General features: G+C 41.3%; 2 protein-coding genes across 11 annotated transcripts in view; one reads left to right on the top strand and one right to left on the bottom strand.

Annotated features, from left to right (window-relative positions):
• Positions 1–10,996, top strand: part of ATXN1 (ataxin 1) — a 307,081-nt gene extending 296,085 nt beyond the window's left edge. For all 6 annotated transcript variants that reach the window (XM_066626680.1, XM_066626678.1, XM_066626682.1 and 3 more), the window contains one exon: positions 16–10,996. In XM_066626680.1, coding sequence (XP_066482777.1) covers positions 16–546 — 531 coding nt within the window. In that variant the 3' untranslated portion in view covers positions 547–10,996. The remainder of the gene's footprint in view (positions 1–15) is intronic.
• Positions 10,997–14,267: 3,271 nt separating this feature from the next.
• The window catches only part of GMPR (guanosine monophosphate reductase), a 30,374-nt gene continuing 27,064 nt past the window's right edge, over positions 14,268–17,577 (bottom strand). For all 5 annotated transcript variants that reach the window (XM_066623488.1, XM_066623489.1, XM_066623490.1 and 2 more), the window contains one exon: positions 14,268–16,786. In XM_066623488.1, the coding sequence (XP_066479585.1) occupies positions 16,606–16,786 (181 nt within the window). In that variant the 3' untranslated portion in view covers positions 14,268–16,605. The remainder of the gene's footprint in view (positions 16,787–17,577) is intronic.

The raw sequence follows: 17,577 nt of genomic DNA, 5'->3' as shown, positions 1-17,577 counted from the left end.
CTTCTCCCTTTGCAGGTCAGTGTTGAAGTCTTGGTAGAGTATCCATTTTTTGTATTTGGACAAGGTTGGTCATCCTGCTGCCCTGAGAGAACAAGCCAGCTCTTTGATTTGCCATGTTCCAAACTCTCAGTCGGGGATGTCTGCATATCACTCACACTCAAGAATCTGAAGAATGGCTCAATTAAAAAGGGCCAGCCCATGGATTCAGCTAGCATCTTGCTGAAGCACTCTAAGAATGACAGCCTCACTGGGAGTAGACATAGGTATGCAGAGCAGGAAAATGGGATTGATCAGGGAAGCGCAAAGATGTCATCTGAGAATGGCGAACTGAAGTTTCCAGACAAAATAGGATTGCCTGCAGCATCCCTGCTCACCAAAACAGAACCCAGCAAGCCCACAGCAACGAGGAAGAGGAGGTGGTCAGCCCCTGAAACACGGAAACTAGAGAAGTCAGAAGAGGAGCCACCGTTGACTCTTCCCAAACCTTCTTTTATTCCTCAGGAGGTTAAGATTTGCATCGAAGGGCGGTCTAATGTAGGCAAGTGAAGTCTGTTTAGGGAAAGGAAATTAGGCTATCCCTTGTCATTTTTATCCAGATTACTGTACTGTAGGCGAAAATAACCCAGTATTTACATGTTATCATCTTATTTTAGGTTTATGTTATAACCTTGTTGTTATAGTTGCAGCTGGTATTATGCAGGAGACTGGTGCATACTTCCCCCCCAGGTGTTTGTCAGAGATTACTTTTGAGTGCTACAGAAAGGGGCAGTATCAGCTTCATCCCCACCCTTCGTGGAAGCAAATGTTTCATGGCTACTGTTTCCCAGCACTTCAAGCAGAACAAGCCTTGGCTGTCTCTGGTGAGGTGACGGGAATGAAACTGTAGCAGAGACTAACACTATTGCCTCATGCAGCAAGAGGGGGTGGGAATGGAAGCTCCATGGTAGTGTGGTCTGATGGTTCTCTCAATAAGCATCTGCCGGGAGTCCAAAGCAGATGCAGTTGCAGAGGACGGAGCAGTCTCTGGGGCTTTGCACAATATAGCCACTTGATTTTTTTTCTGGAGTTTGCCAGATATTCCACTTCCCCTTGACTCCCTGCCCCTCATTGGGGGTCTGACTGCACTATTTTTTTAAAATTGTTGTTATTCTTAGAAACTGCCACCCAGAGATTTCATTTCCGCTTGCTAGTACTGTTATGTAGCAAGGGAGTAGCATCTGATTCCTGCTTGGCTAACACTGGGAATTTCTTTTATAGCAGGCCGCCATTGCTTTAGGCCTAGCAAGCTTGACCTGTGGGGTCCCTTCCTGCCCCTGAATTCTTTGATTCCTTCCATGCAGAAATATAGAGATCCATTGAGTTTTGCCACTGACATTTGCTTCCATGAGGTAAAAAAGCACTGCCCCTTTGGGAGAGTGAATGCCAGGTTGTTTGCATTTACGTTGCAAACCTTTGTCTTTAACTCTAGTACTGTTTTTAGTTCCTAACAATGGACAACTAGTGCCACTTTTTCTGATTTCAGTGTGACCCAAGGAAGTGGATGTTGCAAATGAACATAGAATGTCTTTAAGCACTTAAAATGCTGTTCACATTTTCATTGCCGAGCATCCTGGCCTAACACTCAGCAAGTACTGTATCTCACTTTAATCTCTTTGATGAGAAAGAAACAAAACAAAAAAAAGAAAAGAATTTTCTTCAACACTGTTAACTACATGCAAACCATGTAGAGTTTTTCACAAGTAAGATGTTGAAAGTTTTTCATGTGGTTTCAAAGGGATGAATGTGAATTATGAACTGATATGTGACAGTCATTGTCCACTAGGACTACTTAATAGGAGGCACTTTCAAAACTTTAATGCTTGAGAAAGAGTTAAAGGCATATGTGAGCTGACAGATAAAGAATAAGAGAGTGAGGATAAAGAGAAGAAAAAAAATCATTCTTGTCCAGTGTTTTTGAAAAAAAATGGACTTTAAAAAATCTTGCAATTTGCACATCTTGAGTTTATCATTTGTGTGGTATTCCTGCAGTTTTTACCTAATAATTTTTGGGGAAGGGAGAGGGATTGAAAAAGCTTAAACAAATGTAGCAATTACTTACTAACCTGCCTAAACTCTAGGCCATTTTTATAGGGTTAGGTTTTCTTTCAACCTTTTTATTTTCTTTCTACCATATCTGTCACCCTGAACCAGGACAGATTCTGAGAATTTCTCTTCAGATTCGCTGAGTTTTCCATAAGAGACATTTTGACACAGAGGCAAGAGACTTTTTTTAAAAAAATTAATCCATTGTTATTGTATTATTGTGAATATTACTATTTGTTACTTTGAATAACTTCTTTTCCATTAGTTACACAATTTAGATGTCAACGTTTGGTACAAAACAGGACAATGGGTAGAAGGTTTACCCTGTTGAACTCTTTCTTCTTGTTGTTGTTACTGTTCCCAGAAATCTGAAACAAATTTAAGAGCAGATCTAGAGATCCCAACTCCTACTGATTCTGTGGCTTCCATCTTGAAACTAGTTCCTGACAAGCAGCCACATTAAATTCCTAGTGGCTACTCACAGGTGCATGGTTTAGGAATGCCAACCTGTGAAAAATTCATGTTAATAAATGGACAGCCTAGTTCAGGGCCCAGGTAATTAAAATACTGAATAATTTTATGGCCTTTTAGATTTGAACCTCCTAGTGAAATACTACAGACATTTTCACACCTGAGACTTAATTTGGGTTCTCCTTGAACTGATCTGTAATGTGAATCTAAAATTACAGGCGTGCCCCCATATCTGCGGAGGTTCCATTTCAGAACCCCCCGCAGTTAAGTGAAACTGGATACAGGTGAACGCCCTCCCTGGCTTCCCCAGGCTTCCCAATGCCTTATAAGGCATTAAAAATGTCACTTCAGTTTTTAGAAAAAAACGGAAGTCACATGTCTTTGACTCTAAGAGTCAGTCTGAACCCGGCAGAGGCCATGGACGGACGCCTCTGGAGGTGGCACATGCGGGGGGGCCCGTGGACCCGATCCACAGATAAGTGAATCCACAGATAATGGATCCCTGGATACAGGTCCCCTCCTGAATTGTTAATGGGTTCTATCCCACATTAACAGTGTTCACGTATAGTACACAAGAGATGCTCTAAGATGCTTTATGGTGTCTCATGTGAAAATAGCATAAGGCTTGTTAACAACAGTGCTTGCTCCTACTTATCAGGGTGAGTGGGGATGGTTTCTTTCCTTTCCCCACATGCAGTTGCATTTGGATGCAAACAGGGCAAGTCAGGCAGAGGGCAGGGCATATTGCCTGTGTGGAGAGGTGATGTACCCTGATTTCTGTTCCAAGAGCATTCTATATGCCTTACTGTCGCCACTGTCCACAAAGTGGCCTTGTCCAGGAAATGAATGAAGCCAAAATGGACACATCCGCACACCCCTACTACTCAAGTGAAGGGCGAGCTACTATTGTGACACTGACCTTAGTCTTGGTTCAAGTAATGTTCAGCTGAGGGACTTTTATGCAACAGGAGTTCATCTCTCTTGATCAAGACTTTGATCCTGAATGTGGCTCTCTATGGTTGCATTGGGACTCTGAATGTGAGGCCCTTTTCAGATCAAAACATTTAAAATCTGAACTGGACCTAAAATGAACAAATTCCTCCAAATGTTCATTTTCCCCTCCCCTTGTCTAAATACAATACATTTGGAAAAAAATAACTCCCACCCTTATCCTCCCCTCCCCAACTTTTATGTCTCTTCCTTTGTTACTTGAACCTTAGCTCACACCAGAACTAATCATTTTTGTACCATTTTCTGGGGTGCACCAAAAATGTTTTAAGTTTTAAAATAGCTTGAAATCTGTCTTGAATTTTTATTATAACCTCTCAGTAATTTACCAAATAGCTGAGCAGGTTCCTCCTCACAATCACACTGCTTATTTAGTGCTGTAATTTTTTTTCAACAATTCTGCTTGGAGAACTTGCTTAATCTTCCATAAACTCTGCTCAGGGCACTTTCAATTTATTGTTTATTGGAGTTTTATTTTTGCTTTCTGTTTTGTTTTGTTTTGATTTTAACCTCTAAAGGCAAGAGGAATAGAAAGACGTGGGGCAGAATGACTTGTTTCGTTCTCATTAGTACCACTAGTCTCATCATACACATGTACTCAGAGAGCATCACACATGTAAGGAAGCGGGGATTATAAAACTGACCGTATCTATAGAACTAACACTAACATGTTAAAATAATAATAATAGAAAAGGTTGGAGCAATAGGAATGTATTTGTTCCCTACTTGTGTTGCAGACGTAGACTCCTGCAATTGTTTCTTCCTTCCAAGCATTGTTCCCTTCTGTTGTGCTTTTGCTTTGTAGCATGTGCAATATTTTATGTGCCAATTTGAACTCGCCCACAAGGTGAAAGCTAGACCTTTTGCCACTCCCTCACCTTTTTTTGTTAAATCTAGGGCTTTATATCTCGCTCAGCCCATGGGAGGGGCAAAACCTCTCTGGATGCCAACATCTATGGCACATGGGGAGCGAAGGCTCTATAAAGCTCCTGTTCTACCCCCCCCTTGGCCTCTACAATTAAATAACAAAAACCACACACACAACACACACAGAGAAAAAAAGATTACATAATATTCCTCTGTTCAATTTTAAAGGTAGAAAGGATTGCTGGGGAGAAGAGATTCTGTGAATCTGTGTCAATGCTGATCACCCATATATAAGTGCAGGTGGTTTTATGCAGCGTGTCCAGCATCATATTGTCTCATGCCTGTGTTACAGAATTTCAACTTCTTTGGGAAATGTGGATTAAGTTCAATCCTGTGCAGATTAGCACAGCACCCACACTCTTTGTCCCTTAACTGCCTGTGACTGATCTTTTCTCGAGAGGCGGATGGTTCCCTCCATGAAAGGAAAGGTCACTTCTGGGTACTGTCCAGGGGGTGAGTCCTGTTTGGCCTCTGGAGCATCCTGAGTTGTACTGACAACTTGTGGTCCACTTCTGTGACCTCTTAAATCTTCCACATTATCCATTTCCCAAAATTCCATTTCCCAAGGCAAATTCTGGTCCTGTTGATGGCCTCAGTGGGAGGTGGGTCCTTTGTCCTCATCAATTGGATTTGGATTCAATCCTTGGGCTCCTAAGTGCCTTAGGCTGCAATTCTATGCACACTTAGCTGGGAGTGTAAGCCCCACTGTGTACAGTGGGACTGGCTTCTAAGTAAACATGCATTTGATTGCACTGTTAATTTCTTTTGAAAAAGGCACCTAATTTCAAGCAAAGTAGTTTAACTCCATTCATGTTTCTGGGATTGCTCCTGTAAACTCTGGTTCACAGAATCACTCCCTCCACACTTCTTTCTCATGGATTAAATAGTAATAGACAGATGCAGATAACATTTTAAGATTATTTTCATTAGAGGCCTCTGTACAGTGTCCACATGGCAATATTAACTGACACCAGTCTTTTTTTCTTTTTCCTTTGTTTTTGTACTAGTCCTGTTTAGTTTACAATGAAACTCATACACTCACCAATAAAATTAGTCAGGGCAAAGAAAAAAAATACCAGAACCTCTTTATAGGAATTTCTAAATAAATATATCTATATATCTATATTATATATATAAAATGACTGTTCCTTATAGTGTTTAACTTAGGCATCATTTCAGTTTGTCTGGGCCACATCACAGGGGTTTCAGGGTGTGATGTCACTTACCTCATATCCTGCAAGTTAAACCTGGACTATTTTCTTGTGTTTATTCCCTTCCATGCATCCTTCTCCTTCCTTCCTTTGCATGTTTCCTTTCTCTGTTTTAAATCTGGTGTCACTGTTGAAATTTGTGGGGGTGGGGGGTGGATTTGAGCCAGGACGTGACATCACTGCTCTTATTTCCCTAAATCAAGGAACGTTTAGAAACCTTTCACACCTCTTACTCAGGGATGGGGCTGGCGTATGTGTGGTACACTAATGTGACCAGAAGGAGCACTTTTACTGCTCTGGAGTAGGGATGTTCAATTCCAAGGAGATGTTTGGATTTCCTGTATGGTCATGGATTAACTTCCCGGATTTATCAGATAGATTGCAATACAAAAGAGCAGATCCAGCATGAACAGTAGCTTTTGGTTGTGGTGAAATTTGCTCTGTGCACAGTGGCTTGTTTTTCTTTGATATGTTGCCAAGCAATGGAAAACAAAACCAAACCATGATATTGTTGGAATAGGAAATTTTCATGTTTCTTCTTATTTTCAGAGATGGGTTCCTAAACAATTTTTTTAAAGATGCCATATACATCCAGGCCACAGTGTTGCAAAGCTTTACACCCTCAGGGCTCAGTCCTACAGGGGAATAGTCATGATTTCCCAGATCATTTATTTTTTCTTCATGATTTCTTTATCCCTTTTGAAATCATGGGGTATAGCTGTGCTTAAAAATGTGTGCATTGCCAGATCAGAGCTACACATTGACCAGCCCCTTCAAAAACTATGCTTAAATATATGACCAGGGCCGTTGAAGGCCTTATATCTAGTGTGTGTTTCTCTTTGCAGCATTGGGGTTATAATCACTTGGGGTGCTTTCATGCAATTGCTGTTTAAGGCGTTGCCATGAACAGTAAAGTTGGCATTGGGTGTCTGTGGCTTCTAACATTCTCATGGACACATTATTTCAGCTTTAATGGCAATGCTCTGAACAGCAGCAGCATCGCTGGAGTTTCAGAACACATCAAGGGAAGTGTTGCTTATGGGCTATGTGAGACTACCCCACGTATTCCAGTGGCTGAGAGTGCAACCAAAGCAGCACTTATGGTGCCAGCATGCAGAGGATATCAAATGCAGCAAGGAATACACCAATAGCAGAAGAATTAAAGCAGCACTATATTATCAGATTTGAGTTCCACACTAGTATCTATCTGGATGAACACTGTTGGCTCAGAGGCATTGATTCATGGGTTGGAATTCCAAAGTGCCCTTCCACATGTGGACAGTGTCATCTGCTCACAGAAGGGTTCTCTTACAAATCTTCAAGCAGAAGCATGAGAACTAGTATTTGACCTCCTAATTACAACCCCATGCATCCTCTTCTGCCAACGCTGGCCCAAGTGTTTGCTGAACACCACTAGTGGCTGTTTTTCTTCTGCTCTTTGGATTCAACCCTGTATTTTTATCCACAAAAACGTTGGGCCCTTTTGTGTTACATCTCCTATGAAATGAACTCTGTTAATGGCAATATGTGACCTACATTCTCTTTCCCCCATCACCACAGATAATAGTGTTGTCCAACCAAAGGACAGGTAACTGCGGTGGTGTGAAAAAAGGGAAATAGTTCTAAATGTATGTTTTAAGAATGTGGTTAGCGCTTTGCTTTTTTTATGTGTTTTGTAACCTGAAAAATAAGAGAACTGAGTAGTGTTCCAAATTGTGACTGTTGTTTGTGGAGAGCACAGGAACGTTCTCTATGGATTTCCTTTGTAGTTCCCAAAATCAGTATTGTGTTTTTTTTTTTGTTGATAGGGAAATTCCAAACAAGTTGCACACTTCTACTCCAGAGTTCAATTTCTTTTACATAGACGACCTCGCTTCAGACGTGTTACCTTACTGATAGGATCTTTACTTGTAGCACTATAACTTGTGGGAATATTTTTTTATGTGAACCTAATTTGATGAGAAGCTTAAAAAAAACTTTTTTGAAGCACTCACATTGAAAGGAGTACAGGTAATGTTTTTTAAAAAATTGCACAAAAGAAACATGAATGTTGGAATGATTCATTCAGTGTTTGAAAAGAGATGGATATGTTGAAATGGAGTGTTGTTTGTAAAAATGAAATAAAAGTACAAAAGCTGAGAAAGGGTGAAAGTTACATGTTTTTTGTATATAGAAAACTCTCATGTCTAGATGATCTGATTGTATTGGCTCTGGCTGGAAAGAATGGCTAAAGAACAGGTTTTTCAAGTACAACTATGCTTACATTTATATTCGTATTCCATCAATCCCACAGATGGGTTGGGGAGAATGATTCACCATGATACTGCTATTTGTCCCTGTCTAATTTAGGTTCTAAACTTGATTGGAATGTCTTTGCCCCTTCTAGAGAAGATGCTTTACATTTCCTGCACTTCCTGTTCTTTGAAAAAAAAAAGTACCCAAAGAATTTAAAACTGAACAAGAAGTGTTTGTTACAAGGGATCTCAAGGCCCAGCCCTATGCATGTCTACTTGGGTAACAGTGCATAGGATTGCAGTCTGAGTGACCAATGAAGGAGAAAAAGGAAAAAATATAGATTGTCTCATACAGTCTGCATCTTCCTTCCCTCACAGAACACATACACACAAACCTCTCATTTTTGTGCAGAGGTATTATGTGTAACATAATTTCTAGTGGTAGTCCATAGAGTCTGAGAAAGTGACTTTTCATTTGTTTCGGAAATGTATATTACTGGCACACCAAAAATGAAGGGAATTTAGGAATACACGTATTTCTGAGGGTCCAAAATCAATTAGGCAATAGGAAGCCTTTAAAGTGAGGGTGGGGATCTGGGTGATTATTGTTTGAATCCTTCTCCCCTTCAGCCTATAGTAATAATACACATTTCAGTTCTGGTATTTAATATGGAGGGGATGCAATTTCTGTTATAATGACTCTTTCAGGGGCAGACAGAAGGCATCTCGTACAATAAAATGATGTGCATTTGGTCAATGCATAATGCTTTTATAGTAGTGATTGCAAGAATTCTGTGGTTTTTCTCATTGGAAAGGACTCGAATCTACCACTGAGAATTAATCAGAGGTTTTTTCCAAGGTTGCTTTTCTTTCTGTTTGTTCATTTTCTTTCATTTGATTAAAGCTCTTGTTCCCTTTTCTTAGCCATACAATAGGCAACCATTGGAGGTGTTATCTGCAATAAACTGGCTGGTGCTGGAACAGCTGTAAGAGTTAGTTCTACAGAGGCCTGTGACTAGTGACACTAGAAGTGACACTAGAAGACACTAGTGACACTAGTGACACTAGAAGTCCAGATCATAGGCATGTGCCACTTTCTGAAGTGCCACTTTGCCAACAAAATTGTGTGTGGTGTGATTAGTAAATTGTTGTAAAGCCACTAAAAGTCTGGCGCATTAAATGCTTGATTGGATTCCTCAACACCAGATTGCGTAAAAACATTCTTTATACATTATGATTTTGTTTTGTTATAAAGATGTATTGGAGTTGAGGTAGACAGATTTATACTAGTTGGAGCTGTCCACTAAGAAAGTTCTATGGCAATTAGAGGCTTTTCAGTGTACATTGTACATTTCAGCTCCTCTTGCGATTGTTATCTCTGTAATTAAGGGAGCAATTCAATTTCAAAATGGCTGCCAATTCATCTCCCAGAACTAAAGCCAAAGGAGAAGCACAGTAGGTGCAAAGATTTATTGCCCAGACAAATGATACAGTTCCACCACATGTTGAGCACTTAATTGACAATAATGATGGGTATGAGAAGATATGGATAATCTAGAAGATTTGGGCCCACATACTAATAGAATGGATTGTTGAATCTAGTTTGGATTAACTTGCAAGTTGGCATGTGTCTATCCCTTGGAGATAGGTCCTTAAGGATGCAATCCTAACCCCTTATGTCAGTGCTTTCCAGCACTGACATAAGGACAATGCAGCACAGAGGTAAGGGAACAAACATTCCCTTACTTTGAGGAGGCCTCCATGAGTGACACCCAACTGCGGGATGCACCACACGGCCCACTGGCACCGCTATGCCAGTACAGGAAAGTAACCACATAAGTGGTTAGGATTGCACCCTAAGTGCTTGAAATGCCTCTGAATATTTTTTGTCTGCATTATAAATATCTGCATTTATTATGCAGGTCAGTAGTTCTATTCATGTATTAATTCATTTATATTTGTCTTTCAGAACTCTTGGCTATATACATTATTACTCCATTAAGATATAAAGCTTAATTTGGGACAATCTACCAGCTAGAACTAAAAAAAGTCTATTCATTTTTTAAAATAACACTGCAGAATACATGTTGCATTTAAATAGGAACCTTCCAACCAGTTTGTACCAGTTTTGTCAACAGCAAGTTCTTGAGGAAAGAAAATTCACAAAGGGCACAATCCTAACGAATTCTTTCCAGCGGTGAGTTAAGAACAATGCAGCTCCAAGGTAATGGAACAAACATTTCCTTACCTTGAGGCCTCTGTGACTGCCACCCAACTGCTGGATGCAACACATGCCCCATTGGCACAGCTATGTCCATGCTGGAAAGTTGGTTAGGATTTGGTCCTAAGTCAGTAAATAGCTTTTACTGGGCTCCCCCACCCTTGTTCCAATTCAGACAGTTTAAATTACACTTTCAATGTTTTGCCTGGTGTTGGCCTAGGAAAAGGGGTATTATAGCTTTATGCTGAGGCCAATTAGGCTGTCATGGCCAGTACAAAGGAGAAATAGGGAGGGAATAATGTTTTGCACCTTATAGAAAAGCGGAGAAATTTTAAGTGCATACAGACATAGGTAAGAGCTTTTATTGTGACAGGAGAACTTTTTCCATATGCGTGCATACTCTCTGTAATTCCAGTGTAAAATATTGTACTTGCACTAGCTTTTTTAAAACAAATATTAAAAAAAATGGAAGAATTCATATTCTATTTTCTAATCGTGGTGTGTCTATTTGTAGGATACACTCGCGTCTGTTTATTGAATTTTATGGTCCCTTTCTTTGATGGTGCTTGCAGGTTTTCTAGGTAGAAATTATTTCATTATTATAATAAAACAATGTTTGATTCAAAATTTGAACAAAATTGTTTTAAAGAAATTGTCTGTATACCAGTACAAGTTTATTGTTTCAGTATACTCGTACTAATAAAATAACAGTGCCAATTGCAAATCAGTGTTCTTTGTTGTGTATGAATTAAAGAAGAGATGGGAAGGAGTTTTTCTTTGAAAGAGTATTTGTCCATATGAATGTTTCCCTTTAAGGTTTGTCTTCATGATATGGAGGGATTGTTTACAGAATTTAAAATATTTTATTTTTCTCTGTAATAAAAATATACTCAGAAGTCAATGTATTCATGTTTGTGGCTTATAACTGTAGCCCAGCCATTTTCAGCTACTGTGCTGTGGCATATTGGTGTGCTGCGAGTGATTCACAGGTGTGCCACAAGAGTTTGGGGGAAGATCATTTATTAGTAGGGCCAATGGGTGATGTGAGCCCCCCACCACCACTGACAGCATGGTGTGCCTTGTCAGTTGTCAAATACCCAGTAGTGTGCCTTGACAATTTTAGTGCCTTGTCAGTGTGCCATGAGATGAAAAAGGTTGAAAATGGTTGCTCTAGCCACTCTGATACAGTACATATAGTTTCAGTCTTCTTCCCCTGCATGCAGTTAAAAGGAAGACATGTAGGTGGTTGTATTATCCCTGCAAGATTCATGCATGACTATGTGTTTTGAAATTACTTATAACTCATTGCTTTCCATAGTCAGGGTGGTACTTCCATAATTCAGTACAGATCATTTTTAAACCTTGCAGTGAGTTGCTATAATACCTGAATGTTCTGTGTGGCTTTAGTTGCTATAACCAAACTTTACCGTGGGTATTTCATAAAATAAAGGAAGTTTGAATATCAGAATAGAAATAGGAAGGAGATACAAAGATTGTTGTTAGGAGGTATTGTTTAATTTCCTTGAGAATTTATAGCTCAGACAGCACCGCTATAGTGGCAATGCCAGAACCTGGAGCATCATAGCAGGATAAAAACTGACCCATTTTGTGCTGTCAAGAAGCCCAATCCTGAGCTGTCCGTTGCGCTGGGACTGCCACAGCACTGGAACGGCTGCCACGGCATCCTGCACACAACAGGGCAGCTACCGGCAGCTCCTTGGGAGAAAGGGACTTTTATCTCCTTCCACTGGGTAAGGCAAGTACCCCCACAATGGGGCTATTCAATTCTGCTGCAACCCTTGGGCTCCCATAGAATCAAGAGCCTCTGTGTCGGGTCCAAGACCTGACATGGAGGCTCTAGAAGTGGAGGAGCAGAGCTCTTCCCCACCTCTTCCCTGTCCTTACCCTCCCCTCAGAACACCTCCTCGCCACCTCCCCCTATGCCCCCACCTACCTCTCTACCGCCTGGAGGTTTGGGCGGCTGCAGAGCAGCGGCTGTCCACCCATCGCCAGCTGGCACCAAGGGCTGAAGATTTGCCTTACGGCACATTTGTGACAGTCAGTACTGGTGGTGGACTGGCAGCAAGAGCTTAGGATTGGGCTCCAAGGGCCCTTGGAGCCCAATCCTATGCAATTTTTCAGTGCCAGTGGGGCATGCACTGCATCCTGTGGTGGGGAGGCAGTCACAGAGATCTCCCCAAGGTATGGTAACATTTGTTCCTTTACCTCAGGGTTGCATTGCAGCTGCACCGGTGCTGAAAAGTTGGATAGGATTGGGACTGCTGTAAGGAGAGGGTGTGTGGTCCTCCTTAGGAACCAGACAGAGTTCAGGAGGGAAAAAAAAAGTGCATAATTGGTCCCATCCACACAACTCCTCCACTTATATGCTTTGGTGACTTAGCTGGTGACTGAACTGCTGTTTCCCAAACAGTCATCCTAAGGAAAATGCAGATAGAAAAGATACACAATGGTTCAAATAACCTGTGCAGGGACAACTGCAGGTTTAGCTGTCTCAGCCCAATCTTATCCCCCACTACACTGCAGGATGGAAGTGCATCTTACATGCTGTGGTGGGATGGGGGAGAGATCAGGAAGCCAGCAAGCAGTAAGGAAATATATTCTCCTCTTACCTCTCTGTAGGCTTCCTGATGGCCTAGGGTTCTCCCCTGACCTACACCAGCAGCTGGTGTAAGTTCAATAAAAAAGGGGAGGGACTGGGTGAAGGGAAGGCAATAGGATTCTGGTGCTGCTGGGATCCACCCCCTCCTTCACCTGAATCCTCCCCTCCCTATCCACAGCACACACACCCTGCTAACCTATAATAGGGTTGACACAGCCTGGGTTTGTGGCAGCAGGGCTCCTATACCGCAGTGGCTAGCACTGGCCCAAGTAGGATTGGGCCACTGGCTTCTTTTGGAACTGGGAAGGGAAAGAAGGAATGGCTAAATAAATAAATTAAATCCCCAACCCCTATAGCAGCTGCTGCTTCCAATCTATATTCATGGAGTGGTATGAGAAGCGGTTAAGGAAAGTGGCTCCCACAGTGCTGCAAGTAACGCATGAATTGGCCATAAAAATCAACATGGGGCAGAAAATGGGTATTTTTATTCATAAGTATTTTGATCAGATCCAGAGGCAGAGATCCTTCACACATCCTGTACTTGGATGGACATCCAGGACATTAACACATCATCAAGTTAGAGGGTTTCTTTTTTGTTTTTAAATAAAGCAGATTCATGCTGCTGCTGTTGCCTCCCCCTCTGTGGAAACAGAAGATAGGAGATTCTCAAGCAGGTACACTAGTTTTAAAACTGTACAGCCACAGCCATGAAGGATTATTGGGTGGGTGCGCCTAACTTGCACTGCTACATCAGGTACTTCTACAGTCTTTCAGGCTTATGCCTATAGCAAGGTGGCATAAACAACGAGTCAGAATGGCACAAGTGTTCAATGGCATGGCCATGCAATAGCAAGCAGAAAATTCAGCTCTGAATGGCCTAAGGGATCTTATAATGGTGGATTTCACAAACTAACACTGTAAAGTCTGTGATGTTGATGTAAAAGCTGTTCCTCTGCCGTGCACTTCAGGGCTGTTAGCACAAACTGCTAGAGGTCCTGCACACACAACAGCAGCTCCCAGACTCCCCGCCAGAGCAGGTAAGTTGGCAGTGGTGTCAGTTTGGGGAAGGGAGTGGGCCAGGGAGGTGTAGGAGGATCTCTGCAGCAGTCACGTACGCTGAGATCCTATCCACTTTTCTCTACCCCAAAACACCCTCTGAGTCTCCTTGGCATAGAGTCAAGGAGATCCACTGGAGGTCAGGTGTCCTATGGGGAGAGGCCAATAAGAAAAAGTTTTACTTACCCCCCTAGGGCTGTCTGGTTGAATCCCCCATAGCATGCAGTGTGCACTCTCACAGTGGCATTTCATGCTATGGGCTGGCAAGGGATAGGAATGGGCTGTTAATTGGTTTTCTATTAACCAATCAACAAATTTTAAATTATGTGTTATTTAAATTAAACACATTTTAACTTTTAAATAAACTATTTTAAAACATTTGTAAATGTTCACATTTTATATTTCAACCCGACGAAAGAAAATGATTCTTTAATATATTATTCATTTTAAAATTATTTAATTTCTACTTAGCCCAAACATTAGGTAAAATCAGTTGTGGTTCAACATGTAGGTGCCAGGTGGTTTAAAAGACAAGTAGCTTGCCTTGTACCAAAACATCACAGGAGGCCAGTCGCTAGCTTTGGGAACTCAGCAGTAGTGAGCTTCTGGTGTCCACACACATCAAAAGGTGTCCATCATCATGTTCCATATTAACACAGAGCCCCTGAAACATTCTCAGAGATGTTCTCATATACAGTGGGCTTGCTGTATCTGTGGATTCAGGACCAGCACATGTCAATATCCATGGCCCCTGAACACATTGAGTCAGCCTGACATGGGCCCTCCAGAGCTGTGCTGTGCTCCTGTTGCCTCCAGAGGATTAGAGGGCCTGAGACCCACAGCTTTCATCAGCCAGAGGTTTCAGTATCCATATAATGCATTACAATAAACTCATCTCAAGACTTGTGTCCTCCAGATTACAGTTCACAGAACATCAGATGGGCTGCATGACCAACAAATATCCAAGAAAGTGACTTTTATATGACTGGTGTTCAGTCTAATAACATTTCTCAAAAAGAAATCATCACTATATTTTTAAGTTATTGCCACAGTTCTGTTCCTTCCTTCTTGGGAGGAGCCACAATGGTAGTTGAATGTCTCAGCACATGCTTTCAGTAGACGCTACAGTAGATTGTGGCAGCAAAAAAACAACCAAAAAAAACACACACATAAAACCTGTAACAGTAAATTAAAGACAGAAAGCCAACAGCTCCTTATCTGGGAGGCCTTGGTTGTAAAGGCCCTGGAGTGCAAAACTGGTGCTCCTGGTTTGTGGCTCAACATGTTTCTTTGCAGCTAAGCTGGAGTTTTGATTCTTACACAAGTTTTTAAAATAAAGCTTGTGGACAGGAGGGGCAGAAATCAGGAGGGTAACTGTGGTATGCAGGAAGGATTTATGCCATGTCATAGCCCTGATGAAAATTGCCTCTCAAAGCTGCTTTTTGTCTCTGGAAGAAGCCATCCTTGCTGCCATCAGCAGCTTCCTACTCTGAGCACAAAACTTGGGGAGGGATTATTGTCATAACCACGCACAGGGGCAAAAGGTTTCTCCCCTCTTTCTCCATGCACCACAGTCCCAACTGTGACCCCCATGCCTGCTATTTTAAAAGACGTATGAACAAAGACAAGAGCAAATATTGAATTTAAAGTAATGAGCAAATTTGCTGTCAATTTGGACTTTTATAGTAGGTGCTGAAAAAATACAAAGCAGCTGCATGTTTCTATCCTTACCAAAAGGGATTCAAGAAACATAGCAACCATTATTTTCTTACATATTTCCTGTTGAAAATATTCTGTATGAACATGAAGGGCATGGTCATTTGCTATGGTGGAATGTCTCCCCCAGCAAAGCATTACAATAAAGGGAATATAACTATTTAATCAACAATTTTGAGTATATATCATCACAGGGATGAGCACTTAACATTGCAGTGAAAATAAAGTACCAGCTTTCTGTTTCAGAAGTTCATGCCTAGCATGCTGGGGAAACACCTCTGCAAGGTCTGGCTCAGTTGGTAGAGCTGCCGCCTTGAGGCTGCCAGTTCGAAACAACCGGAAGTACCCGAGAACTGACAACACGCAGATATACTGATGAGCTGACCCTCGGTGGCAGAGAGGAGTTGCCGTGAAGTGGAGCATGGGAAGCGAAGGGCCAGAGAGAGGCCAGACCGGGAAGGAATCCAGCTGGAACGAGGATTTCTATGAAAGACTAGAACTATCCAATTGTAAAAATCCCTACGGGGTTTAGAACAGCCTGCCTATGTAAACCACCTTGGATTAAAGTCTGAGGAGAAATCTGATGACCAAGAAAGGTGGTATATAAATACCTGTATAAATAAATGAATAAATTATGTTTCCAAGTTGTTCTCCCATTTTCCTGATTTCCACACCATGTTGCAGGGGCCGTGGAAAATGACCATTTGATTGTAAAAGTTTGGGTGAATTTGCTTATGATAATAGTAACAGCAATGGTTTCAACAGACTAATGTTCTATGAATCTGGGTGACTCACACATTATCATTAAAAGATTAAAATGGAACTTGAATTTAAATAGGCAAGGCAATAAAAAGGCAGTGCTATTGTATATTGAACAAAATAATAATAATAACCATGGAAATTATGGCTTGTCCTCCGTAGGCTTAACCCCACCAGTACAAAAAATACTGGGTGGCAATTTTCTTTCTTGGTTTGGAGTATGCCAGCAGGAAGTTGCATTGCAAAGAAAAGGAGAAGGAACCAACCAAATTTCACAGCTGCAAGATTTTTCCTCTTTGACTAAGAAAAGACTTGGCTGTGTTGCTGAGTTACCCGAATAAATGTTGTCCTTCTACTAAGCTCTTTAAGTTTGGCAGCTCCCACGTAGGTGCAGGTGGATCGCAGACCTCCCAGGATGTCACGGATGGTATCTTCAACATCTCCTCTGTAAGGCACTTCTACCGTTTTGCCCTCTGAAGCTCTGAAAATGATGTGATGGATTTATTTGCATTGCTAGAGGTTGTTCAATACATTCAAATATATATTCTCTAGCTTTTAATCAAGAATGCCATCCTCAAAATGCATTGAAGGTGGCTCCTGAGTAGCACAACCTCTCTCCAATTTCAGTTAATTTTGCCTGTACTCATAGCTGGAACCCATCTATTGACTCAGTGTTTGAAAGACAGGCTTTGATAATAGTTCAGATGAGATTGATAGGCCAAGTGGAACTTCGTAAGTTGTTGGCCCTTACTTTTCCATTTTCATCTGGAAACCAGGGAAGGGGATCTACTGTTTTAACTTTGTTTTTTTTAATCACTCCTGAATACGGATCTGCCTTCTTCAGCCCATTTCTGACCAACTCACATGTGTACACATTTGATCCCTGTTGCGTATAGGCAACGCTGGGCAGAAATTAATAAATCTCTTCCCATATGAGATGCAAATCTGGGTTCATGGCCCCATTAGCACTTGTTAATTTGAAAAGACTATGCTACTACTTTGCTAATGACATCTTTGCATATAACAAGAGAGGAAAGGGTCCCAACATATAGTAGGATATACCTTTGGCCTCTAAGAAGTTAGCAAGTCAGGAGCCACAATCCTACTTCAAGAAAGGTGCATTTAAACCCCCTGAAAGCAATTGGTTTAAGAACTCCTTGTTCTATGTTGGATTGTGGCCTCTGTGCATTCATCATATTTCCCAAATGCCTGTTTATTTATACTTGTACTTTAATATACTCATACTCTACTATACTCGTACTTGTACTATAC

Source organism: Tiliqua scincoides, chromosome 4 (assembly GCF_035046505.1).
Source record: "Tiliqua scincoides isolate rTilSci1 chromosome 4, rTilSci1.hap2, whole genome shotgun sequence".
Classification (NCBI taxonomy): Eukaryota; Metazoa; Chordata; class Lepidosauria; order Squamata; family Scincidae; genus Tiliqua; species Tiliqua scincoides.
This window is presented reverse-complemented; position numbering and strand designations above follow the sequence as displayed.